Consider the following 26,455-nt stretch of genomic DNA (forward strand, 5'->3'; position numbering starts at 1 on the left):
CGGCAGCGGGACCGGGACCCCCGCCCCCGCGTACACCTGTGCCACCGCCGCCGGGCGGCTTCGGGAAAGCCGCGCCACCGCCTCCGCCCGGGGATCGGGCAGCGGAAACTTTATCCGCGCTCCCTCGTAAACACGGCCCAGGCGCCCTCCCCCGGACGCTATTTCGGAGCAGCGCTGTGTCCTCCGGCCCCCCACCGCCTCCCTGCCCTGTCCGCGCGGAGGGGCGGCCGCGGCCCGCCCTCACCTGTAGGGAGGGCGCCGAAAGCGGGGGGCGGCTGAGCCGAGGTGGCGAGCGGGACGGACGGACGGGAAGGAAAGGGAAAGGGGAAGGAAGGACAAGAACATCCCTCTCCCTCCTCCACACCGCTGCCGGAGGGGGAGCGGGGCTGCCGGTGTCCACGCTCCGGGCGGGGCGGGGCGGGACCGGGCCGCCGGCTATTAATAGCTGTGTCCGGGCGGGTGGAGGGCAGAGCTGCGGGGACCATGCAGGGGAACGGGCAGCAAGCCGGGAAGGGACACGAGGACCACTTGGCCAGGGTAGGGGCTGCTGATGGCGGGTTGCAGGCTGCGGCTGTGCCCATGCTGCCGGCCATGGAGCTGGCCGAGGAGCCGGAGAAGCCTCCGGGCGGCAAGAGCAAGGATCCCAACACCTACAAAGTGCTCTCGCTGGTAAGGGCCGGGACGCCGCGGGGCCGGGCGGGCGGAGCTGGTGTCACCTCGCCGGCGGGAGCGGTGCGGCTGGCGCAGGTGTTCCGCCCGCCTCCGAGCTTCGGGAGATGGGAGACAAATCCCTGGCGGGACCTCGGAAGCATCTCGGCGGTGTTGCAAGAGTGTGAGTGCCTGCGGCAGCACGGGCTCCTCGGGATGCCCGGGGCAGCAGTGCTACGGGACGGCTCCGCTTCGGAGTCTCCTTGCACGGGAGCGTGCACTCGGATATAGACAGCCACCTGCCTCAGAAAGGGATTCGTAACTCTTGGTTTATTTCACTCTTTTGACGGTCCTCAGCGTTGAATCTTTCAAAAAAAATTTTGTGGTGGCAACGGTTGTCTTATTTTCGATCATGTGTTTTTTAACTGTTTGGTGTAGAGGGGACACTAGGGAACCCAAAACCAGGTTAAGACGGGAAAACGTGGCTAGAAAAGCTAAAAGAGTTCAAGAAGCCAAAAGGACAAAGGAAGTGCAAAAACTTGCCTTTCTCTGAATTTGTGCTACCGTGGGTTGAAAGTTTGTCTCCAAGTACTGCTGGGAGGCACTTTTGGCCCCTGTTCAGAAGCCCAGCAGCCAAAGCCATTGTTAGCAGGTAGGTCACTTTCCAGTTTTAGCCACACTGCTGTATTTTAATTATCCTCCCCATAGAAATGTGAAAGTAAGACCTTCAAACTGCCTGGAGTAATCATTATGAGGCTAAAATCATTATCAAGGTGAAGGAATTGTGGTGTTCTTGGAAGGAGGCTTTAGTGGAACTGGAGCAGACTTTACTACTGCTCAGTAGTGAATACATAAGTAGTGCTCTTTCTGTATATTGAAACATAAGGGTCAAGGTGCCTACCAGTATTTACTGGTATCTTTGTAATCTGTTTCCTGTTTCAAATGAATCATGCACCTGTATCATTGTGACTACAGGTTGGTCATGCTTTCTGATGTAGAAGGTGGTAAATTATGTTTCTAAGTTTGTAGAATGTTATAAGAAAAACATGCAGAAGTCTGTGGCAGTTCACATGTGGAAGTTTTTTTGGCAATTTTTCTGATAATGTGTCCCATTAAGTGAAGGTTGTGGTTAGTAGCTTGTTTCATTACTTCATTGTCTTCTGGGGAGCTTAAGATTGTGCCATAACAGCCACTGCAGCTGGGGGTTGAAAATAGACTAGCTCTTTTCGGGCTTGGAAGTTAGATACTAGTAGTGGGAAATAGTGATATCCTATTCAAAACTTATCGTTGTTTCCCTGAGCTTTTAAAGTCTCTAATACGACAAAATTATTAGAGATACACAGCCACTTAGAGACTGGAGCTGAGTAAAAATTAGTGTTTGCAGTTACTTGTTCTTCTGAATTAAGTTCTTATTTTTCAAATGCCATTCATTAAGAACTGGCAAAAGTGTCTTCCGGTGCTGATTAAAGCGTCAAATTGAAATATGCATCTACACAGAAATAATTTTAAAATTCTAAATATTTATGGCCATACACTATTTTTTGGGGGTGACTGCGAGCATTGAGAGAAGCTAGGATATTCAACGAGAACTTGGAAAACTTTCTGAATACTGCACATGATGCTGCAGTAAAACAATAATTAACCTAAACATGTTAGGTAGTGGCGAACTGGAGTTGGAAATGCAAGTTTGTTCTTTCTCAGAAGCCAATGTATTTACAAAGTGTTGATGATATCCAAATGTAATAAAGAAGTGAGTAGACTTACCTTCTTGATGTTTCTAGTTTAATGTGAAACTATTAAAGTGTCCAGATGTAGGTAAATCTCATTTGCCTGCATTTATCCTAGCTGTATGTGCTATTGGTTCCTTTATTTATATAGATTAAAAAAAAAAACCACAAACAACTGTTTTCAAGTGAGCTTATTCTGAAATTTTCTAAAAACTCATGAATGCATTTCTGCTGGTTGAAGGGAATACTTGAATCACTCTTCTTATCTTTCTGGAAAGCTTGGACTTCAACTGCATTCTCCTCTTCCTTCGCATGTGCCTGCCACCTGCAGATGTCCGTGCAGTTTATGAACACAGCCTCAATGTTCTTAGCTTTTATCCATGAGTCAATCTTGCCCTATTACAGAGCAGCTGTTGCTGCTGCACAGGGAAGATTCTGAAAATGTGGGACAGGCCCACAGGTATTTACTAACCCATAGTGCTTCCCTAAGCACCTAAAGCACAACTTTTCATTTACTGTCTTGCCAGTTTTCTCAGCTCAAACTTCTATCCCTCAAAGCCCAGTGAACTCTGTCTGTCTGCAGTGTCTTCAGGCAGTTGTGTGAGTGAGCAGTATGCTGCTGCCCAAGAGCAGCATAACCTTTGCTTATGTTTGGGATTTTCTATCCCCACTTGCCAGGAACTCAGGCATTGCATTTTGGTCTGATTCATTCATTCCATTAAAATAAATTTTTCCATGCCAGTCTAACATTGAGAGAAATAAAAGTAATAATGTAAGAGAATGTTTCTTTTCAACAACTTCGAACTTCTTGTCAAAACTGGAAAACTCATTTAAACTCACAGTTTTGTTAAAAGAATACTTAAGGAGTTTTTGCAGCTTGAGAATTCCCAAGTAGAAAAAAAAATACCAAAATGTTCCAGGTATGGTCCAGACTGAGACACTGAAAGTGTGCTGGTCTTGTCTAAAGAGTAACTAAAGCATTTCAGAGTGCATAAAGATAATAAACTGTGAAATCTTAAAAAAAAAATGCTGTGGAATACACTTGATATTTTTGTAGTCTGTAAGCTTCCCTTCCCCCTCCCCCCGCTTTTTTTTTTCCCCATTAAGCCTGTCCAGTTTTTTTTTTGTTGTTGTTGTTTTTGTTGTTGTTGTTTTTACTTTTTTTTTTTTTTTTTGAAGGCACATCCCAAAAACTGACCAACTGCCAACTTTGGGCAAGAGTTTGTACTGAAAACATCTTCAAGTCTCCTCTAGCCTTATCATACCACAGAATGGTTTGGGTCTGAAGAGATCCTTAAGGATCAGCTAGTTTCAACCCCTCTATCAAGGGCAGGGACACCTTTTCTAGACCAGGTTGCTCAAAGCCCATCTAATCTGGCCTGGGACACTGGCAGGGATGGGTTATCCACAGATTCTCTGACCAATCTTTTCAAGTGACTTGCCACCCTTACAACAAATAATTTCTTCTTAATATCTAATATAAACATGCCTTCTTTTAGTTTAAAGCCATTTCCCCTTGTCCTATGTGCTCAGTAACAAGTCTGTCTCCAGCTCTTTCATTGGTCCCTTCAAGTATTGGAAGGTGCTGTAAGATTTTTTCAGGGCTTTCTCTTCTTCAGGTTGAATAGCCCCAACTCTCTCCATGTATCTTCCCTGAAGAGGTGGTCTTCCTCTCTGCTTATCTTTGTGGCCTTCCTCTGGACCTGCTTCAAGAAGTCTTAAGAATCCTTCTCATGTTGAGGGCCCCAGAGCTAGAGGCAGCACTCTAGCTGGGATCTCACAAGGGCACAGTAGAGGGGCAGAATCCCTTCCCTTGACCTGCTGGTCACGCTGTTTTTAATACAGCCCAGGATGCAGTTGGCTTCTGGGCTGTGAGTGCACAGTGACAGCCTGTGCCCAGCTTTTCACCTACCAGCACCCCCATGTCCTTCTCCCAGTCTGTGCTCACCTTGGGGATTGCCTTTACCCAGGTGTAGCGCCTTGCACTTGTTGAACTTCAGGAGGTTCTTGTAGTCCTACTTCTCAAGCTTGTCCAGGTCCCTCTGGGTCGCATTCCATTCTTCTGTTATGTGAATTCACTGCTCAGCTTTGTGTCATTTGCAGACCAGCTGGGGGTGCTGGGTCAGATTGAGCTTCTCATCTGCTAACAGCCCCAAGTCTTTCTCCTCAGGGCTGCTTGTAAACCATTCTCTGCCCTGCCTGTGCTTCTTCTGGAGTTGTCATGCAGGAACACACTCTTGGCCTTTGCACAGTCCCACCTCTCAAGCTTGCCCAGTCCTCTCTGGATGGTATCCCTTCCCTCCAGCCTGTTGACTGCACCACACAGTTTGGTGTCATTGGCAAATTTGCTGAGGGTGCCTTGATCCTGCTGCCCGTGCCACTGACAAAATGTCAAACAGCGCTGGTCCCTACGCTGACCCTGAGGATGGCCATTCCTCACTGGTTTCCACAGGCCCACATTGAGCCCCTGAGCATAGCTCATGAGTGTGATCATCCAGCCAAGTCCATGTCTACTGAGTGGTCCCTCAGTCTAACCCATGTCTCTCCAGTGTGACCAGGATGTCATGCAGAACTTGCCAAATGCTTTGCATGAGTCCAGGTAGATGATTTCAGTTTGTATTCCCTCTTCCACCACTGCTGTAATCCCATTTCAGAAGGCCACCACATTTGTCAGACACAATTGGCCCTTAGTGAAGCCATATTAGCTATCACCTATCATCTTCTTATTTTCCATGTGCCTTAGCATAGTTTTCAGGAACATCTATAAATCTAGTTTCAGTCATTCATTGGTTACGATGTTAAGCTTTTATGGATCATAAATCCCCATTTATCATAAATAAATGAGATTGTCTCTGCCCAAGGGAGAGTTTCTGTTGCCAGTTCATATCTGCCATTGTTGCAGTTGGCAGAGAGTCTACCTATTGAAAAAAGATCTATTGAATGTCAAGATATACTGCGAGTCCTGAAAGGTTTTTACCACTTTGGAAATAACCCATAGCTGTGAACTTTGTGCTCAGGCAGGGAAATGATGGGTGTGCTACATCAGGATTTTGGAGACAACTGTAGAATTGTCTGGTTTTGTTGCTTGGTTTCTTTTTTTTCCCTACCACATGCATGAAGGTGTGGGATCAGCCTTCTCTTACAACCTTGTCTGGAAGATTGTATTTCTATTTGGTTATTTTCATGCTGATGGTTTTCCTCATAAAGATGTTTGAAGGTGCCCAAACATTTGTATAGATTAGTACTTTTAAAAAAAAATATAACGCATGTCTATGTTCTTTTTCTCCATTAAAAAAAGGCAGAATATGTATTTAATTATCCAAACCTTGTGATTTGGATTATGGTTATTGACTTCAGCTGACTTCAGTGTGGGTATTTTCATGGCTGTCGGTCAGTTCTCAAGCACTGGATTGTGCTGTAGGATGCTGTTGTCTGAATCTGAGAAGCCTGGGTGGCACGTTCAGTCTTTAATCTATTTTTGGCCCTCAGAAAACCATTTCAGCCTTCTTATGTATTATTTTGCTTTATGTGCCTTGTAACTTTTTCTTTATTTTTCAGTAGTGAAAAGTGGTCCTTGCTGAAATTACTTGCTCCTGTGACAGTGCTGGACTGAGCTTAGATGGAACTTCTGAGATCCAAGAAACACCACACAGCTTTACAGTAATATTAGTGACTGTTGGGTGATTTAATTTTTTTTTTGACATTAAATATCCTTTGGTGAAATATGAAGTAAAGAATGATGGTGACAAGATTGGCCAAGAACTCTTTTAATATTTCTGAACTGAAAGTGCTTCAGAGTCTATTAAAAATATGGCAATCTCCAATATCTTAATCATTTTTAGGAAAATCACTGCCAATGTTAGAAAACAAGGATGTTTTACAACTGTCTTCTGCCAATGTTACAGCTCTCCTGCTTCCATGGTGACTTGGTTTAAAGTCTAAACACATGGTGTTTGACAAAACATTTTTTTTATTGTGCTTGCTGTTGATATTGCTGAAATGCATGAATTAGAATAAAATTGTAACTATACATACAAAAAAGATATTGTTATCCAATTTAAGCCATCAAAAGAAAGTTTGTGGTTTAATGAATTTAAAAAACATTATAGCTAAATGTTTCTCTTCAATCTACTCATTTTTTAGGGCAGACTCTGCAAATAATTCTCATTATATGCAGGGAAATATAAATCCAAAATTTCTTTATTGCCCTTCAGATGGGGGTTATTGTGCTGGCTATTGAAGACAAAAATCATAATCTTGCTCTTATACAATTAAAAAATATTAGATATTTTAACTCTGAAGGGTTTCCAGGTTTAATTTGTATTCTTGCTTTATTTACACTTTTTAATTTACATTTTGACTAACTACATAGAGTTGTTGGCATATCCTATCCTAAAAGGCAGAAACTGTGATGAAGAAAAAAAGTATTGTCTGAAGAAACACTTGCAGGAATTGGGTCTTTCCATTTGGTTAGGGATTTTTAAGTATAGAGAAAAAAACCTCAAATTAAACAACAGTGAACACAGACAAACAAAACCCAACACTAAATGAACAATAGCAAAAACAAAACAACAGGAGAGGAAAAACAGCTCCTCAGATTCCACTTTTATAAAAATTTCACAAAGGGAGAGTAGAGACCATCTTCATTAAAAACTGTGCTCAGAATCCAGTTTAAATTTTATTGCCCAACTAGGTTGAGTTCAGATAAGCAGTCGAAGGGGTGATTGTGAATTAGCTAAGCAAACTTCAGCTCACTTTCAGCTGGGTAATTTAGATATGGCTTTTAGCATCAATAAAACAAAATGGAGTTCAGGCTACCAAATACTCTCTTCTGTACCTGAATTGGAGGATTTAAGCCATCCAGGAGGTTTCAGTCACCTCTTGGAGTGCAGTGTGCCTGGATGCTGCTGGCTCCAGCTGGAATGCAAATCTTGGGACAGGCTGAACCACACCCAGCTGTGTCACTGGTGCATCTGTCAATGCTGCTGTTTTCAGGTTTCCTGCCTGAAAACAGCCACATTGACTGGGAATGGGAGTGTAGAATATCTGCAGGTAGATTAGGCTACACTGCTTGGATCAGCCCTTTGGTCCATCCAGGCAATACAGGCTGATGGGGTTGTGATGGTGTCGTGTGCTCAGACTTACTGCTCCAGCATTCAGAGTTCCAACTCAGTGCGTGCTTTGGGGTTTCCATTACATTTCTTTAATTTTGCGGTAATTTTTTGCAGTAAGTCTTTGTCTACCTGTCAGGCACCAGGTGTAGGCAGGTCGTGCTGAAAGAGAAGGTAAAACTGTATCCAGTTGTGGCAACAAAGCAGACAGGGGCATTGCTCTCGTTGGAAAGGGACAGTCTCACTGTCTCTAAGCAAGGTGAGCACAGTGGATGTGGGGACACCCACCAGCTTCAGCTAGTAGTCTAAATTTCCAGGTGAGTATATAATGGTAAGAGAGGTCTAAGGTAAGGGAGGGCAGGCCTGTGAGTTTGGGTTAACAGAATAAATGGCTGAGATGGACTCGACTGCAGTATGGCTGTACCATGTTCCAGACAGGGTACAGAGGCAAGGCTGGCTGAAAGAAGGGGAGAGTGACTCTTCTGAGGCTTTCTCTGAGGCTTTCTCTAGCTTTTTATTGAAGATCTATCTTCAGGACTGGTTGAGCTCTCCCAAATAGTGCTATCAATAACCGAACAAATACTGGAGAACTGGCCCCATGCACAGGCAGCCAGACTCCTGGAAGGAGGGAGGGTGCTTTTGTTCTGAACATCTTCACCTAGTTCTGCAGAATTCTTAGATATTGAAATAATAAAGGACACATTAACAGTTTAAGTGGATAGGCTTTCTGTAATAATAATTTTATCTTGAATTCAGAAAAACTTAGTTACTCTGCTAAAGTCTGGATTTCAGGCAAAGCCAAAGAAACAAAACCTGTGCAAGGCTTCCTTCCAGCTCCTCCTGCTCTTGAAGAAGTTTCCTTTGCATTTTTTTACTGGTATCACTGGAATTGCACAGAGTGAATTGTTCTGGTTTGATTTGAAGTGGAAGCTATGTTATTGTTGCTTCCGGCTGAAAGGAGGACCAGAATAAGTTAAGGCTTTGAAAACATGAAAGGCATGAAGAGTTTCTCACCTTGGAGATGATATTAGAAATTAATATATACCTCCATAACCATATGCTATGATAGAATTTGTATATGTGCTGCATCATGAGAGTATCCCTTTTGAATGAAACAGTAGTAGATGTGATTTTAAGAGAAGTTATTTTATGATGTTCCATATTGGAATATTTTTACATTGTTTTGATATATTTTCTGACCTCTTAAAAAAAATACAAAAAAACCAAAACCCTTTGTGCACTGAAAAACAGAAAATACTTTTCTGTGCAGGCATTGCGCAGGTCACCTGTATAAAAAGTTTGCTGTGGAAAGGAAGGAAGCAGTGGATTTTATTGTAAATGGGATGTGGTGGAGCACAAAGAGAAGTAGTATAAGTAAGGACTTTTCACAAATGAAATAATGTTTAATTGTTTGACACTATAAGTTAGCTAAGGAGAAAAGGAAGTAATAAAAAAAATGAAGTATTTGCATTTCTGCAGAAACTCAGTGAATATAGCCTTGTCCCAGTTCTGCTGTGTAATGGCATATAGGCAAATCAACCTATATAAGTGCTTTCTAATGTGGTATTATGTGGATAAAAGTTTGTGTTAAACACCGGTTGCTTTTGTTCTTAGAATAAAGAGAAGTATAGTGTTGTTATAGCTACTTCAGTAATCTAGCCTGGCTGTGTGTATTTCATTTCCCTGTTTAACTCTGCTAAATGGGCCAGTTCTTTAACCTTCTTCTGGCTCAGATATGTTTCCATGTTGTGAAGTATTAAAATTTGATAGTCTGCCTTTGTTTTTTGAGGGGCTGTATTCAAAAGGTGCTGAGGTAAATGGCCTCTATCAGCCCTGGTCTTTGTTTTGGGAAAATGGCCAAAGGATTCAGGGCTGAAGATGAGTCTGTAATCTATATCAGTGTACTTAGTAAAGACCTATAATAAATAACTGAAATTGTCGTGATCTTAAAGGTCTTTTCCAGCCTAAATGATTCTATGAAACTTGATTTGTCCTATCTTCTTCTCATACTACTTGTGGTTCTGCAATTTTTTGCAACTCCTTATAATCTTGGTGTTTTACAGGATTTCTTCACTTACTCTTTAAGGTCATTTTGTCTTCCTGTGAAAGTTAATATTGCTGTCATGTGGCAATAATAACAGTGTCTGCCAAAGAAAAATGGATGTGAATATAGGTTTACTTGGTATATTTGGTGGTATAATCAGTACCCTGTAGAAGCCACCCCTGTTCTAGTCACAGCTCTCATGCCAGAGAGAAACTGGAACAACTTTGGCGTTATTCTTGAAAAGGAACTTCTGGAATAGGAAGGGCATAAAAATGGCTGAAGGCCATGTTTTCAGATTCAAATTTGCTTTTATTTTTGAGTCAAGTGCAACTTGTTTGGAAAACAATTTTTTGTTGGCATAATTACTGACAGTTTCTTTCCTTTCTGTGTAGTTGTGCATTCATATGTGGTTGTCACTAAAGTCAATGACATGCAGCGGGCTTTGTTCTGTGTTTTTAGTCTGCTGTGTTGAAGAAAATAATTGTGCTTGAAAGTGCAATGTTTACTTTTTTCTCGTAACATGAGTTTTCAGTCCTGTTTTCCTTAGTTTTTTACAAAAATCTACTTGCTGATTAAATAGCAGAGTCAGCTGCTATTTGCTTTTTGTGAATTGCACTAGAAGTTTCATTTCCCCTTCTTTTTGGCTAGCATATTGTTGCACTTTAATTTCTCTCTAAATTCTCCCATGATGTTGAATGCAGTGAAAAAGGTAACAGCTGGGGTAAAGCTTTGATAACAACAGCTCAAGTGGTAATGACTTCCAGGAGTGATGTACTTACACAGTTGGGCAAGCAACAAATAAGAAAAATATTTTAGATTCCAGCTGACAAGCTGACAAATGCTAACTCTTCTGTCTTTTTGTTAAAAGACAGATGGTCAAATAGTTTTGGAAGGTATTCAGATAGCTATAGTATGATGATGTCTTCTGCTGATAATTCTCTGCTGAGTGAAGAGTTATCACTCTTTGGTGAGCTCTTTGAAGGCTTTCATAATATTTTTTAGTGGCTCAATCTACCTTTAAAACATTCTTGTCCTTTGAATGACCTTTGGTTGCAATAGTACATAATAACAGTCTTGAGAACATTCAGTAGAAAGAATGAGAGTAGATCTCCTGTGTGCCTCTTTGAGAAGAAAAACAATAAGGCCTATGCATTTTTGTAGTAAATACTTATAGCTCTGGAAAAGTTTTAGGTGTTATCTCCAGCATTTTCATCCACTCACTTCAGAATTATTTAGTCACCTCCAATGTTTTACAACAGCCAGGACCTGGGAGCCTCAGCAGCTCTCCTCCTGCTGGCCTCTATGAGTGGAATGTAGATCGGCAGAAACAAGTCTTTGAAGACCATAAAAATATTTACAAATGTGGAAAGAAGAGATGACTGGCGCAAGAAGGAGGTGGTGCACTTGATCCGGCACTGATTAACTTTTATTTTTTTAGGTGATTTACCGAAGTGTTACTTAAGTAGCTGTGCTGGTGTGAGTGAATTATCTACCTCCTTTCAGTTTACTAAAATTTATTAAGTAATCCCTGCTTTTGAATAAAACTGAACTGTTGGCAAGGGGACTATGCTGGTTTAAAAATAATTTTTACAAGCATGAGTAAGTATTCCACTGCCCCTGGCAAGTGTAGATAAGTGTAGGTTTTTTTTTTCTTTATACAGCATGCTGTCTGCATTTTTAATAGTGTCCATTTAGAGTCAAAAGGTGACACCATTCTTGCTTGAAACTCATTGTTTATTATTGTGTTCTTTACACTTTTGCAGGTGAATTTCTTTCTCAAGGATATTTTAGTGTTGAGATTCAGTAATCATCTATTCTAGGTGCACCAAACAGTGAAAACATAGTATGCCTTTCACAGATCCCAGTGGTTTTGGAAAATTCCGTGGGTTTTCTTAATACTGGCATTACACACCCTGTCTAGACATCCACTCTTCATGGATACATATGACATTACTGTGAGAACCAATCATGGAGATTAGAATGGAAAAACATTATTTTGCATGGTTTCCTTGATAATTACATAGTTGTTAATGGATGTGTATTAAACCTTGGAGTGACAAGTTTTGTTGACCATGGACATGGAAAGCAACTGGGTACATGGCAGGCAAAGAGTAAGGGAGATCAACACAGAAATAAATGTATTTCATAATGATAATTCCTTAAAAAAAGTATCAGTGCATTCTTTGCCAAAGAAAATACAGAACAGGGGAAGGGAGTGGGAGAGGTGGACAGAGCTAGAGAAGAACGAAGAGAAAAATGAAACTGTGTAAAGGAGGACTAAAATATGATACGAAAGGTGTCAATAGCTAAGGCCAGTGAGATATTTCTTTGCATGTCAGTAAGATCTGTACAGCTGGGGAGTCTCTTTAGGATCAGGTGTGTGCAGCATGTTTACCGACTGTGGCCCTTCCAGCAGCTCCCCAGAATCACTGCTGAGAAATTCTCTTCAGCTGCAGTTCTAGAGATGAGTGAGGGAAATTATTCTCTTCTCTAACCGTGCTATCATATTTCCATTTACTCAGCTCAAAATAAAAGGCTTTTGACATAAAAGGCTTTTGAAATGTTCTCAGGATTGCAGTTTTCCAGACTTTCAACCACCCATTCCCAACTATTATAATTGTTTACAAAGCAAAGCTTTTATTGCTTCCTCCCACGTAAAGGAAGCAGTGATGGGGTAGAGATTCATCCCTAGATGACAATGTTTTTGTGATTCCAAAACAAACTTTCTGAAAATTATCTTAAACCAAAAAAGGACACTTTCTTCTCCACAGTTGTTACTGTGTTGTTTTAAAATCCTTTTCTCAGATGCTATGTTAGAACTGAATCTGACAGTTTGTGCTAGCAGCCTCATAACATACAGATCATAAAAAGTTAATTTTCTGCTTTTGCATATTACAAGGCCAGGTTCTTTAATTTTATTTGTCTTCTTACTGAATGTCGTATTCCCACATCTGTTCTTAATGGCACTTTTTCTCAATTCTTGCTTTCTCTTTTGAGTGGAAGAATGTGGGTGATAGAGAAAAGGTAAGATTTCTTCCTATTGTTTAAAAAGGCAGATTAAGCCTTCAAGGTAGGCGTTATGTTGACAATGTTGTAGTAGCTAGAGATTTGAATTTGGTGTTTGCTGAAGGATGCTAAACAAAGTCCTTGTTAGTAAACAAGAATGCATGCAGCTACTTGCCTTTCTATGAATTAAAAATATATATATAATCTTTATGTAGCAGGCTGCAGCAACCCCAACCTGACCTACCTGTATGCAAAACAGGTCAGGTAATATTAGTTACCTAATTGCTGTGGCAAGGTTTCTTACAGAATCACAGAATGGTTTGGGTTGGAAGGGACCTTAAAGATCATCTAGCTCTAACCCCCTGCTATGGACAGGGACACCTTCCACCAGGTCACTCAAAGCTCTGTCCAACTTGGTCTGGAATACTTCCAACGATGGGGCATCCAAAACTTCTCTGGCCAACAGAGATTATGCTGCAATATCAAAAGAAGCAAAGTAAACTAGTTCATCTTTAGGGTACAGCAGTGAGATGCAGTGAGTATCTGGATCTTTAAAAAGAGTTTGAATATTCCTCATCATGTACAGAGTTGATAATCTTAAGGCCTTTCCACTGACAATAGGTCAACTACTCGTGTCGCACCTCTTGCTGTGCCTAGCCAGGACTGCTGCTGAGGGCCAGTATTAGCTGCTCCTTATTGTTCCAGCAGAACATTTTGCCATTTGTGTGGATAATATCCATGTGACTGAAGTCATTCAGGCTCAAGATAAAGCTTCAATTCAAAGCCTTAAACTTGCTAAGCTGCAATTGCATGGGGTTCCACTGGGTTAGATTTGGCTGTCCCAGAACATTGTCAAATGCTCAATGTGTAAACTTACCGGTTTTGTAAAACTTCTTTAGTAAGTGTTAAAGAAGGAAAGAAAGAAAAGTGAAAAAAAAAAGGAGGGGGAAGTTTTAGTGCTTTGCAGTAAAATATTTGTAAGACAAAAATTTAAGCTAGTAGTTAAGGAAACAAAGGATTTAATGCAGTGAGTCAAGAGTTTCAATGTCTTAATTTATAATTGCATTTAGTATTGTATTTTGTAGTATTTTGTACCCAAAAGAATACTCGTATGCCTCAGTGAACATAATCCTTTTGTTTTTGTTTATTTAAATTATGTTCATAGAAGCATAAAACTGACAGCCTGGAACAAAATACAAAACTGTGATTTTGTTACATTTGGTGCCAAAATCATAGAAATTATTTGTGAGAATGTTAGTTAAGTTTTACCAGTTTTATTTTGAGAAGTATTATAATGCTGTTGCTTTAGAGTAGGTTTTATTTATTTTTTAAAATTTTTTTTAAATTTTTTTGCATTATTTTGGTGTCATGATTAAATTCTTGCATTACCTACACTGACGCTCCATAAGGGAATATTAATAGTCCATTTAGTGGCACTGCAATGTGTTTTCTGTACAAGGATGCCTTTGGTGGCATAAGTCCCATAGGTCTAGGAAGCCATTTGAAGATATGGGCATAAAGCTGTTGCAAATAGAGAAGCTGTGAGCTTTGTTTGTTTTAAAGCACGTTTGTGTTTACATCTCAGAGGACTCCTTGATCTTATTAGCAGCGCCTAGTGGGAACAGAGAAGCAATAAATCTTCACCCTGAAATAAAATGTTCTCAGCCTGGCATTTAAAAAATAAATGAATCCATTTATAATTCAATAACAATAACAGTAATAAAAATGTTAAAAGGACAATAACAGGTCTTGCCCTCTCCAATGATCTTGCTGGGCTTTGATATCTTGCATTTGAAGTGTCACCTGTCTCCCTGTGTACCTGCTCTTATCTAGGTGATATTTTATAGGAGAGATTTCAAAGATCCAGAGCAGTTTACATTGAAGATAACATTGTTGATACTGACGTAACTGAAAGTGTTGATGTTGCACGTGTTAGGATTCTGATTTAAAAACAATAAACAAACAAACAAAAAAAATCCAAAAGTACAAAGCTCTGTACTTGTGTTCATTCTTGATAGCTGGGTGTAATGGAGACTTGCATCCTTCTGTAAGGTTTTTCATACCCAGGGGAAGAGGTGATGCTGGATTTCCTCCCCTTCAGTTTTTTATTTTTCTTTTTTCCCTGTCAATTCAAAGACTGAAATTGAACTGAAAAAGTGCTTTCTTTGCTATACATGATGTTGAATAAGATTCCAGTGACTTGCCTCATTCAGAATTCTAAGCCACAGCTTCATCAGATCTAGTCTAATGTTCAATTTTTAAATGAATGGTATATATGTAATATATTTTATTGATTAATTTGGTTTTTGTTAATTTTTAATTCAAAAATTCAGAGTAATATCTGAATTCCAATGCTACATATTCCAGAAATTGCTTTCTATCTTTATTAACTGCTTAGTGAAAATAAAATTGCATAGTAAACTGTAGAGTTCTTAAAAACAAGACAAAGAGTTTTTAGTTACTGAAGTGCTCACAGTATTTAAAAATAATAAACTTGAGAAATAATTAGGTGCATTTTAAAATGGAAGGAATTGTTGCCACATCACAATATTATTCAGGCATCCCACTCAAGGCTGACTCAGCAGATTTTGCTGATGGGAAAGGAGAGAAAAAAAGGGACAGAATTGTATAGCCATGTATATGACATTATTGAAGTATTGCTTCAATGTCATTTTTCTGTTGTAAACAGTGATAGGAAAGGTGGTGTGTACAAATTTTCCCTACCCAGAGCTCCCCAGATTCTTTTGTCTAGGAAAGTCTGCATTATTGCAATAGCTTCTGTTTCAGGACTTCTGGCAAAGTACCTTATTACATTTCATACTTAAATAGAATAGCTATTGTAACTGCATTGTTGCCTTCTCTTTAATTACTGTATAAGCACTGATAGTATGTATACTTTTTCTAAAGATTTTATGGAATAAATCCAATAATTGATGAGATTAAAAGAAATCTGTCCCTGCATTTGAGCAGGCATTAAATCCTGCTGTAACATGCTGGACAAGGGTAATACAGTGCTTGTTCAATAACTTCAGTGCATCCAGAATCCATAATGAACACAGTAATAGTTTCCAGTCAGTGCAAGACACTGTGGTCAGTCTTAATGTGACATCCCACAGTTGCTTACCATGGTGTGGACCCAGATCTAGTATGAACTGGATACTAGGAAGTGGAAAAAAGGTTTTCCTGCCTAAGAAAATTATAGGTATCACTTAAGGACTATGCTTTCTTTTTGTAACTTGTGGTTAATGGCAAAACTTCACCTTCTTAGAACAATGTATGAGGAAGGAAGGAGTGGAGTAAAAACGTTTTGTATTAAATGTATAAGATATAGAAATATATCATCATGAAAGAATGATATGAAGAAAATAAAGAAAGACCTGATGATATATGTCTATGCTGAAGGACTTTAGAAGAAATTATATACACAGGCCCAGTTGTGACAAGTATATTCATACACTGCTAATTAATTGCAAACAACATGACTGCTTGTGGAAGTGAAAACTGCTGGTGAAAACAGTGAAATCAGCCTTCAAATCAGCATGTTCATGAATTTCAGTACAATTGTATAGCATTACAGACAAAATGAGTGCTTTCAAAACCATTCAATAGTAGTTTAATATTACTTTCTTTTCCCCTTCCTGTCCCACAGGTACTCTGTGTCTGCATGTTAACAACAATCCTAGGATGTATATTTGGTCTGAAGCCTAGCTGTTCAAAAGATGGTAAATAATATGTCTTTTATTTAGTAATATTACTAAACAATTCCTTTTTTTTTTTGACTGCCACCCTTCTTGCTGGAGGAGGAGGAGGAGGATTGCTTGAAGTAGTGTGAGTAAGAGGGTAATAAAAATACCAGAAAATAAACCTCAGGTGTACTCAATTATTGTGTGTACTGACTTGAGAGGTAAACTGATCCTGGTACTCAGTGTCTGATCTGTCAGCTTCCATGTATCCCAGCTGTCACTGTGGTGATGTCACATGGCTGGCTTTTTTCAGTTCACCATGAAAAAAACAAAACAACAAAACACAACAACTTTTATTTCATGTTGTCCTGGAACATTTGATTTTCATCTTTTCCAGTCATTTATGGAGGAAAAAAAAGTTATTTTTTTGCTGGTTAGAATTGTAGCCTGAAAACATTCCTGGTGGAATTCCTCTGTCTGTTTTCTGTCCTGAAAAATATGTGGTTTTTTCAATGGTGAAGTTTCTTCAGGTAGAAGATTACGAAAGGTTTTTTTTTTTTTTTTTAAGAAATTAGGCTTCACTTTGGGGGATATCTATAAAGAATAATTTCAAAGCTGAACATAAAATGATTTTTAACAAAAGTTGAGTTTCTTAAATTTCTGTTACAATATATATAGGTTTCTTCTAATTTTATTATAGCTCTGCAGTATTGGTTCATTCATGTCTCATTTTCCTAATATCACACACCTCAAGATTCTTCAGAAGAGGAGCCAAATGATGGAGGATTTCCCTCACTCCCTTCTGGTGATTGCTCAGGGTTAGACAGTGTGACCAAATTGTTAAAGGTTTTTGTGCTTGCTTTTTTTTTTTTTTTTTAATGATTATTCCCCTGCCTTCAGCAACCCCAGTCTAGTGGAAGAATGCTATGTCTTTTTTTTTCATATTTAAATTGAATAAAAAAATAGAGCAGTGACCAGTATACTCAAGTTTGTATCTCTTGTGTCTGCTTTGGAACAGCCCTCCTCACATCCTGAGATCTTAGATATTCTGAGTGACTGTACTCACATCTTCCTGTGACACAGAAAGGCAAGGACAGTCAAAACTAGCTTTTATTTCACTGGTTTCTGTGAATACTGAAACACCACATTCCTGATAAAAGAGAATGGAATCCTTTGTTCAATAGGATGAAAAAATATTTTTGTTCAGTAAGAGGAAATAAGCATTTTGTTGGATCAAGACTTTCCATTGGCTGTCACTGTTTTTGCAGCCTTCTGTAAGTTATGGAATGGCCAGCTGTGTCATTTCACATGCTGACTGTATTAGTTTCTTTGCATGTTAACTGATTTAGGCTCACCCACTGACATCTAACATTATCCAATATTACAGTGAAAACCTGCAAAGGTCGCTGCTTTGAAAGGACCTTTGGAAGCTGCCGTTGTGATAAAGATTGTGTCAAGCTTGGAAACTGCTGCTTAGATTACCAGGAAACATGTATACAACCAGGTAAGGATGGAAAAAAGCTGAGGGAGCAATCTCTCCTGTTCTTTGACAAGGGGCAGCTCAGCATAAGTGCGTGCTGCTGTGGTCAGGACTTATTCCAGGTGGACTGTGAGTGCAAGGCAGGGCTTGTGAACAGCACAGTGGTTCTGATGTCACCCATCTCCCCCTTTTTGTGCTCTCTGGGTCGCATTCGTGGATGGAGTTGCAGTGGTGCTAGTGGCACTGGGGACTCCTGTGGAATCATCAGGGCTCTGGTACAGCTGCTGTTTCACACAAACAAAGCTTGTATTTCACCCAGCTGGACTACTCAGGAGCTGACATAGCCAGCAAGCTGCCTTTCCCATAGCTCTCCTGTGAGGAGAGAGGCTGCAAGAGACTGAGCTGCTGCCCTCCCCCTTGGAAGGAGGAGGAACAATGGCAACTCGAGGTCTTAGCCAGCCTTTTTGTTCACTGGTGGTGAGACCACAGTGACCCGCATTGTCCCTGGCATTAGGGGTAACTCCTACGTTCTTGGGCAAGCCTGGAATAGAAGTGCATTCTGCATATTGCATTCGTCTGTCATCGCCTGAGTGAAAAAGGGAAAGGACAGAGCAGCTCTGTGAAAGCTGCCATCTCTCCTTACCCAGATGGCCAGGCCCTCGACCTTGTTTCTCCCCAGTCTGAGTATGAAGCAAGGGTCATGAGCATGAATCAAGGCAGGATGACAAAACAGATTGCCCTGGTGAAGGATTGCGAAATGAGAAGCAGCCGCCATGATTTGCCAGAAGGCAAAGGTCTAATAGACAAATGTGTGAAAAATACCTAGGAGAAATTTTACAGGGAAAGATATTAGTGTGTGTAGAACACCAAGGACAGCACTTGACTATTTTGTCTACTTTAGTTTTGCCTTTATGCTTCAAAAGCAACATTTCTTTCAGATAACTTTTTTTTCTTCTACTCCTCTTTACATACATTTAATTAATTTCTGGGCAAGACCACACCAATACCCTTAAAATTCCAAAATGGACTTTGATAACCAAATAATTAAACTGAGCTCTGATCCCTGTTTCAATTAATTGCTATTGAAAGGTCAAGTTGCACATATATAGTTGATATATGCAGATATATAGTCACATGGGTTTAACTCAGTCTGTTTTATTACATCACTCCCCCTGAGTATAAATGTTCTTTAAAAACAAACTGGAGAGTCTGTCTTAGCACTAGGAACATGAATGAATTCATTGGTCGTGTTTTTTTTTTTTTTAATTAGTCGTAACATCAGTGGAGAATCAAATTCTGTTTTCCTAATAGTATAATGTAACTAGAACTATAATAGATTCTTCTCTCTCTCATGGAAGTAAAGATTTATTTGATATTAGTGGAATTACTGAAGTGCAGTTACCTGAAAGTGAGATTAACCTCCTGATAATGCTTTTAGGGATTTCTAATTGCTAGTCATGTATGAAAATCATTGAGTGTCCTCTGCTCAAACATTTAGATTTGGCTTCCACATGGAAGCTGTTAAGCTGTTCACTTAAGTATTCACTCAGCTGGTAAATTCACTGGTGTTTATCCTCACTGAATGTAAAGGATCTATTTGTGTTTATGACTGATAAGAAATCATAGAATCACAGAATATGCTGAGTTGGAAGGGACTTATCAGGATCATGAAGTCCAACTCCTGGCCCTGCACAGAATGCCCCAAGAGTCGTACCATTACCCTGAGAGCATTGTCCAAATGCTTCTTGAACTCTGTCAGGCTTGGTGCTGTCACCACTTCCCTGGGGAGCCTGTTCCAGTGCCCAAACACCTTCTGGGTAAAAAATATTTTCCTGATATTTAACCTAAAGCTCACCTGACTCGGCATCATGTTCTTTCATGGAGCCCTTCCGCTGGTCACCAGAGAGAAGAGATGAGTACCTGCTCCTCTGTTTCCCTTCATGAGAATGTTGAAGACTGTAATGGGGTTTTCCTCTGTCTCCACCAAGCTGAACAAACCAAGTGACCTCAGCTGCTCCTCATATGGCTCCTCCTCCAGAACCTTTGCCATCTTCATGGCTGTCCTTTAGACACTCTCTAATAGTTTAATGCCTTTCTTATATTGTGGCACCCAAAACTGCCACAGAGCAGAGCAGGACAATCCCCTCCCTTGCCCAGCTGGCGATGCTTTGCCTGACTCACCCCAGGACATGGGTAGCCCTCCTGGCTGCCAGGACACTGCTAACTCATATTCAACCAGGACATCCAGGTCTCCAAATGATACAATGTACTGGAATATGCCATTGAGAGAAACAAACACTTTTCTCCAATAAAATCAGCAGTGGAGATGAAGTCAATAGGTCTTTCTTCAAGCTTCTGTATAGAGTCTTAAATAGTGGCAGTGATGCCTGTGGCTAAGAGGTGCTGAGAGAGAGTGGAGCATCAGGTGATGACTTGTGAAATCCACTGTGTCTTCAAATGCAAGTCAGAATACATCAATGCTGCTCAGTCTTTTCTAGGCATTCCAAATTCAGACTCAATTTTTCTTTTTCCTGGAGGAATTTTTTGGGAACTTTTTATAGTATGAGTTTCCAGATTAAACCCACCTAAATCACCATATTTCAGGAGATCTGTAAAACAAATTCCTTCTGCTCTGTTGTATTTATACCCATATGCCACATAACTCTATTCAGATGACTATCCTCTTGGATATTTAGTCACGGGTGTTTCAATTTCCTGAAGTGCCAAAGTTTGCGATACTATGTGTGTACGAGATAGCTCATTATCTCTATTACATCTGAGGACTATTTATCAGTGAGTAGAGATTTGAGACTGAGCTAAACACTTGCTTTACTAGCTCTGGACTTACAGCAGTGTTAACCATTGTGCTGTCCTTCTCTCTCACCTGTTTTTTAGCCCTCACATGGACCTGCAATAAATTCAGATGTGGAGAAAAGAGGCGACCAGAATATCGTTGCTCCTGTTCAGATGATTGTGTGGAAAACAAAGATTGTTGTGTCAATTATCAAGCTGTTTGTAAAGGTAAATATAATTAATAAATTACTACCATTTTTCATATGCATCCATATTTGTATAAAAGCAGCAAGAACACAATATGACTTTAAAAGCATCTGGTAAAATGAAAAAAATCTTGTGTCTATCAGTAAGAATGTGCTGTCTTAAAAAATAAACTGCACTTATTTGTTTTAAGGAGAGGCAAGCTGGGTTGAAGAAGAGTGTGAGAACATTACTGAACCTCAGTGTCCAAAAGGGTGAGGAAATTTTATATTCACATATCTCTGCTCTTTGCTTGCATTTCATTTTTGAGACTGTTTTCCCTGCTGTGCCTTCCTGGGGCCTGCCTGCATTTTACACACACAGTATAAAACAGCTGCCAGGCAGAGATGAACGCCTGTTCAGCCAGCATTTGGTGGTGCTTACTAACACAACCGGCTGCTCTATCTCAGCACTTGCTTGACTTGAAGATATATGCCTATTCCTCAACCCTTCTGTGTCTCACACATGTGTGTGCCCTGGGCAACTCTGCCTGGTTGCCAGCCATATTATTGACTTACATGTGTTCCAATTACCCACCATTCCAAATATGCTGGGACCCATCCAGCAATCTTATACTCCTAAGACTGTCACCCTCCCTTGTCTTTTTAAAAGACCTTTCCAATAGCTTGCATTTTCCAGCCTCAGGACTACAAACTGTGGGCAGATCTCTGTTCTAGCTCCACCAGCACTAGGGCAATGCTATTTGCAAGTTGTCCAAATTACTTTCTTTAAAGGGTGTAAAGTGCCATGGGATCCTGATATCCTCTGGCTCAGCTCTGCATTGGGCCTGTTCTTGCAAGTTATGTATACAGTGTGTGAGGAATGATTCATGTGGTTTATGGCATCAGCACTCAGGCTTGAATAGTGCAGCAAAGCTCCCAGCCAGGAAAAAAAAAACAAAAAAAAAAAAAACAAACTTGTATTACTTGATCTGCTTTGCTGTGGGATCTTCTAGCTAACTTTATAGCTAAAGCTGACTATAAACTATGATTGTATGTCTAAGTTATCAATAGAAGTGATTTAAATTCTAGATTGATTTATGTTCCAGTAGTAAATATTTGCTAGACATGTTATGGGGCATATTCTGTAACTGTATAACTATATTCTTGTCTGACAAGTATCAAATAATATAGACTTATTTTATTTTGATTTTGAAATTATAGTTCAATTGGATATTTCTAATGAAGTAAAATAATTTTATTTTGTTATTATGTCATGACTTTTTGGACTTAGGATATTTAAATTATGCTATATTTGTTCATTTGTGTTATAACACTCTCAAACAAAATAAATTTCCTTTTGAAATATTTCATACCAACTGACCCTTCACTCTGATTCAGAGCACTAACAGATGCTAACATGTCAGAACCTTCATCAGGACAGAAAAAACTGGAACTTCTGTCCAAATTGTAGTCCAAGTGCCCAGTAATTCCATATGTAGGAAGGTGATAGCCAGATGGTTCTTAAAGTTTTTGTTGTTAACTTTTGTTCTGAGTTCAGGAGCCATTTGGGACCTCGTGCTGGGAACTGAGTCTAGGGGGTTGATTTCTCTAAGGCAAGGTTGGGAAGCGTTGCCCCCAGGAGGTTGGTAAACAAGTAAGAGTCTTGTGCAGATCAGAGTCAAAGTTTCTGACGCAAGTGCCCTAGGGCAACTCCTGTTGGTTAACTTGTTTTTAGGGTTTTTTGTTTGTTTTTTCTTCTGTTCAGCTCATGAAAGGGATACATAGTTACTCCTCTAAAATTGTTTTAATCCTGGTAAACCCCAAAATGTTGCAATAAAACCCAGCCCAGGAAAGGGTGATGTGTGGTCAAAGTTGAATCAAACAGTGTTGACTGAAGGCTCGTGTTGGACTATTAGCACTCAAGCCTCTCCCAAAAGTAACAACTCTGTAAACAATCCACTTCTTCCTATGCTGTGTGGAAGGCAAGAGTGCAAGTGAATTTAGTTGCAGTGCTCATTTTGAGACTTCAGGATATCAGTTCTGATTCTGTGCACATTAATACAGCATATTTTGTGGGTTCAGATTGTTGGTTTTATTCGGTTTTAGTTTTAGCTGGGTTTTAGCTGTTCTTGTGGTGCAGAATTGACAAAAGACGACACACCATTCAATGAGGTGCTTAATCTGAGAAATCCCACTGGTTTCTGCAAGACTGATTAACTGCTTGAAATTAAGCACACAACTAAGTCTTTCCAAAACTGGGTTCTATGTTGTTTAATAGAGTTATTAAGTTAATAGGCTGCAAGATGTCAGGAGTGATCTAGTCCTTCCCACTGTTCTAGGAGTAAAATTATACTACGACAGTTCAAACTTAAGCAAACTTAAGCAGTTTATCCTAGTACTTATGTAGATGGCTTTATTGATGACTTTTTCCTGTCTTTTTGTCCTCGTCTTTTTCTGTACTTTAGGCCTATTACTTTTTTTTTCTATCTTCATTGAGCTGTAAGAGATTACTTTCAGATTACTTTCCTCTCTGCTGATCTCTCTTTTTATCTGGAGATTGCTCTTATGCCTCCTGTTGAGGCTTTGTGTACATTTAGTGAAATGAAAGCTTTTCTTCCCATGCTTTATGGCTGTATGTAGGAGTGTATGAGTGTGTGTGGGATAGGAAGTTTTCTATGTACTACATTAAGCTTTTCAAGGGAACCTTCTTTTCCTTCCTATTTTTTTTCCTCTTTCTTTTAATTATGGTCTAACCTGCCTGCAGTGAGGGAGGTCAGCTTGGCAGTGTGTTCCATGGTTCTTTCCTCTCAGATCATCCAGACTGGTGAACCTACTAGACCACAGCAAGCCTGTGTTGCCTGCATAATGTTTCCATAGAAGCCACTTTATAGGAGGGGATAGTTGCCACTGCATTTCCTTCAGTTTGGAGTCAGGATGTGACTGTGGCATGCCTATTTATCCAAGAGCTGTGAAACACGCTTGTCTTAGTGTTTGGACACAGCCAGCATGAATCACCAAAAAGACCAAAACTTGAGCCTCCCAGGCTTGCTTGCTCATTACAGCCTATTCATGAAGCAGCGAGTGCAGTCTTGGCTACTGACAGGAAAAAGTGTGGAAATGGCTGATATACCTCAGAATGGAGCTTGGGTTCAGCTTGTCTGGGGATTTTACCAGAGCTGGTCCAAAGAGAGTGCAGTTTAACATGGTCTGTCGTGCTTTGCTTCCCTGAGCACCAGGGCAGATCACTAAATATACGAATTTTGGCATGTGTAGAGTATACAAGAAGTGAAATGAGCAATTACCCTCCTTGTGGCAATGGCCTATTTTGCCAAGTTTAATTTGACATGTGCGAAGGGGTCAGTAGCTAGATTTGCAGACAACCAAAACATGTATTTAACAGTTGGTTTACTTGTAAATGCCAAACCAGAAAAAGTTGTGTAAAGTCCCTTTCTAAGTGGTTTTTTTTTTAAAGTTTGGTGGGGTTTTCAGTTTTGGTTTGGTTTTTTCTTTTCTTTCTTTTTTTTTTTTTTTTTTGTTAGACTGGTTGGGAAATAATATTGAACAGCCTTTGCCCCAAAGTTCACATTTTATTGCACAGAACTTTGCAATGAAGGTTTTTGGACCTCTGCATTGAAGTGAATCAGTTTTTTGAGAAGGGGCACGGAGAAGGTATTTGCAAAACTTGTAGAGATCAGAATACGGGGTGCAAAAAATACTTGTAATATGGGCAAAGGTAGTGCATAAAGTTTCCTTACTCTGTTCTGCCATACAGCTTAAGTTTTGACCTGAAAATTGTTCATTTCTTGTTCCCACCTGTGCCCTATAAATTAAAAAGCAGGTTACAAACATACATCTTAGAAATGCATCTAAAAGTTTTATTCTATCTGGGGTATAGGGTAGGCTGTGGAATAACTCTGGCTAATGAAATCCTTTTGACTGAACCGTTGTCCAAATTGTTGATTCGAATTTTCTTAGGATAGACATGTTTTGGTTGCCTGACTATTCCTTAGTTTAATATAGTCTTAGGATAGACATGTTTTGGTTGCCTGACTATTCCTTAGTTTAATATAGTCAAGTTTGACTGCCACACAGCTTATAAATGTTTCATTTTTAAATGACTCTTCAATTTTTTTTTGTGGGGTCACTAAAAGAAATTGTCAACACTTTATAAATAATATTTATCTTCTATCTTCACTGTTTTATTTTTGGAAATTAAAGTATAACAAAGTTTAAAAAATGTAAATATAAGAAGGGGAAATGAGCTTGCAATAAAACAATATTTTAATATAATAATACATAACTATTTAATTGTTTTATAAAATTCCATGTTTTCAACAGTTATTGCTGCACAACAGTGTTTTTTTTTCTGTCTCACATGCCCTCATGTCTATAGGTCAAACACAGGGTATGTTTTCTTCAAGGAAGAAGTTACTGATGTTACAGAAGTTAGTTACTATTCCTGTCTGTGATGCAATGTTTTAAGTACTTACAGTTGGAGAGAAATCGTTTGAACAGGACTGAATCTGGGAACAAGTCTGGAAAACATAGGTCCTGTGGAGACTGGAAGGGGAGATTTTATTTTCGTTGGTTCCAGTGAAATCAGTTTCTGGAATTATCTCTCAAGGTCTTGGCAGAAATGCTATTACAGCATTTCCAGTCGCAGGGCCACATTTTTGAGTTTGGAGATTGGTTACTTCTGGAGAAATAAGCAAGTTCTTTTAGGCTGGATAATTTTTATAGGATGAAAGGAAAAGCATGTGTTTTACTTACTGACTTAGCATACCCTGTATGTAAGACTTGCGTACAGTTCTGTGCACTGTGTATATATATAAAACACTACGTATATATATATATATATATATATCATTTTTTTTCATCTAGGTTACAGGTTGTTCAGGAGTAAAGTGAATGAAGGAAAATTTGGCTTTGCATTGCCTTATTTCTTTCCCTGCTCTTAGCTTTGGGTGGGAAAACAGGGTTGGAGGGGCTGCGTGTTGCTTCAATGGGACTGGTTTTGAGATAAGGAATACCAAACCCTTGTACCAGATGGATCACCTGAGCATCTTGGCTTGTTCTTCATCTTGTAGGCGTGCTTGAAATCAGGCCTTGTCGTGACTTTTCTGTGCATGCCCTACTGCAAACCTCAGCCTCTCTGGGTGTGGATTGCTCTGCCAGCCCTCAAGCAGAGGGACCAGACAGCTTGTTTGCTCTTTCAAAACTGTGCCACCAAAACTTCCTGCTGACGAGGACTTCTTGGCATGGCTTGTAGCCCCATAATGATCATTCACACTGTCTGCGGGAAACTTTCTTGAAATTAGTGATAGGAAACTGCTTCTCAGAGTCTGTCTTTTAATATTCAATTTCTCTTTGTTCAGATTTACCAAGTCTCCAGTGTTACTATTTTCATTGGATGGCTTCAGAGCAGAATATTTGCAGACTTGGGGTGGACTTCTACCTGTTATTAGCAAATTGCGTGAGTAGTTTCTTTGTCTAAGAAATTTTATGACGTCTTACCTGAAAAAAACCACAGATGCAGCTTTGCTCACTCTTTAAAATCCTCACTCTCTGCCATGAATATGGAAATTGTTGTTGCCCTAAAGAACACCCATGCACAAAACAACTTGAGGCACTGGAGAGCGGAAGGGCGAGAAAGAGAGGCCTTTAGGAAAGGGCCTTTTTGATTTTCAGTGAAAGCTTAGAAATTATAGCCCCTGTTATATTTAGGAGGTGGATATTTTTGCTGAGAGGTTATTATATTTCTTCAAAATAGAAGTAGAT

The 26,455-nt window shown here is 39.8% G+C and overlaps 1 protein-coding gene across 1 annotated transcript in view; it reads left to right on the forward strand.

Annotated features, from left to right (window-relative positions):
* Positions 1-483: 483 nt before the first annotated feature.
* Positions 484-26,455, forward strand: part of ENPP1 (ectonucleotide pyrophosphatase/phosphodiesterase 1) — a 51,385-nt gene continuing 25,413 nt past the window's right edge. The window contains exons 1-6 of the mRNA XM_062488814.1: positions 484-669; positions 16,186-16,258; positions 17,607-17,723; positions 20,595-20,720; positions 20,890-20,950; positions 26,053-26,150. Coding sequence (XP_062344798.1) covers positions 484-669; positions 16,186-16,258; positions 17,607-17,723; positions 20,595-20,720; positions 20,890-20,950; positions 26,053-26,150 — 661 coding nt within the window. The remainder of the gene's footprint in view (positions 670-16,185; positions 16,259-17,606; positions 17,724-20,594; positions 20,721-20,889; positions 20,951-26,052; positions 26,151-26,455) is intronic.

Source organism: Cinclus cinclus, chromosome 3 (assembly GCF_963662255.1).
Source record: "Cinclus cinclus chromosome 3, bCinCin1.1, whole genome shotgun sequence".
NCBI lineage: Eukaryota > Metazoa > Chordata > Aves > Passeriformes > Cinclidae > Cinclus > Cinclus cinclus.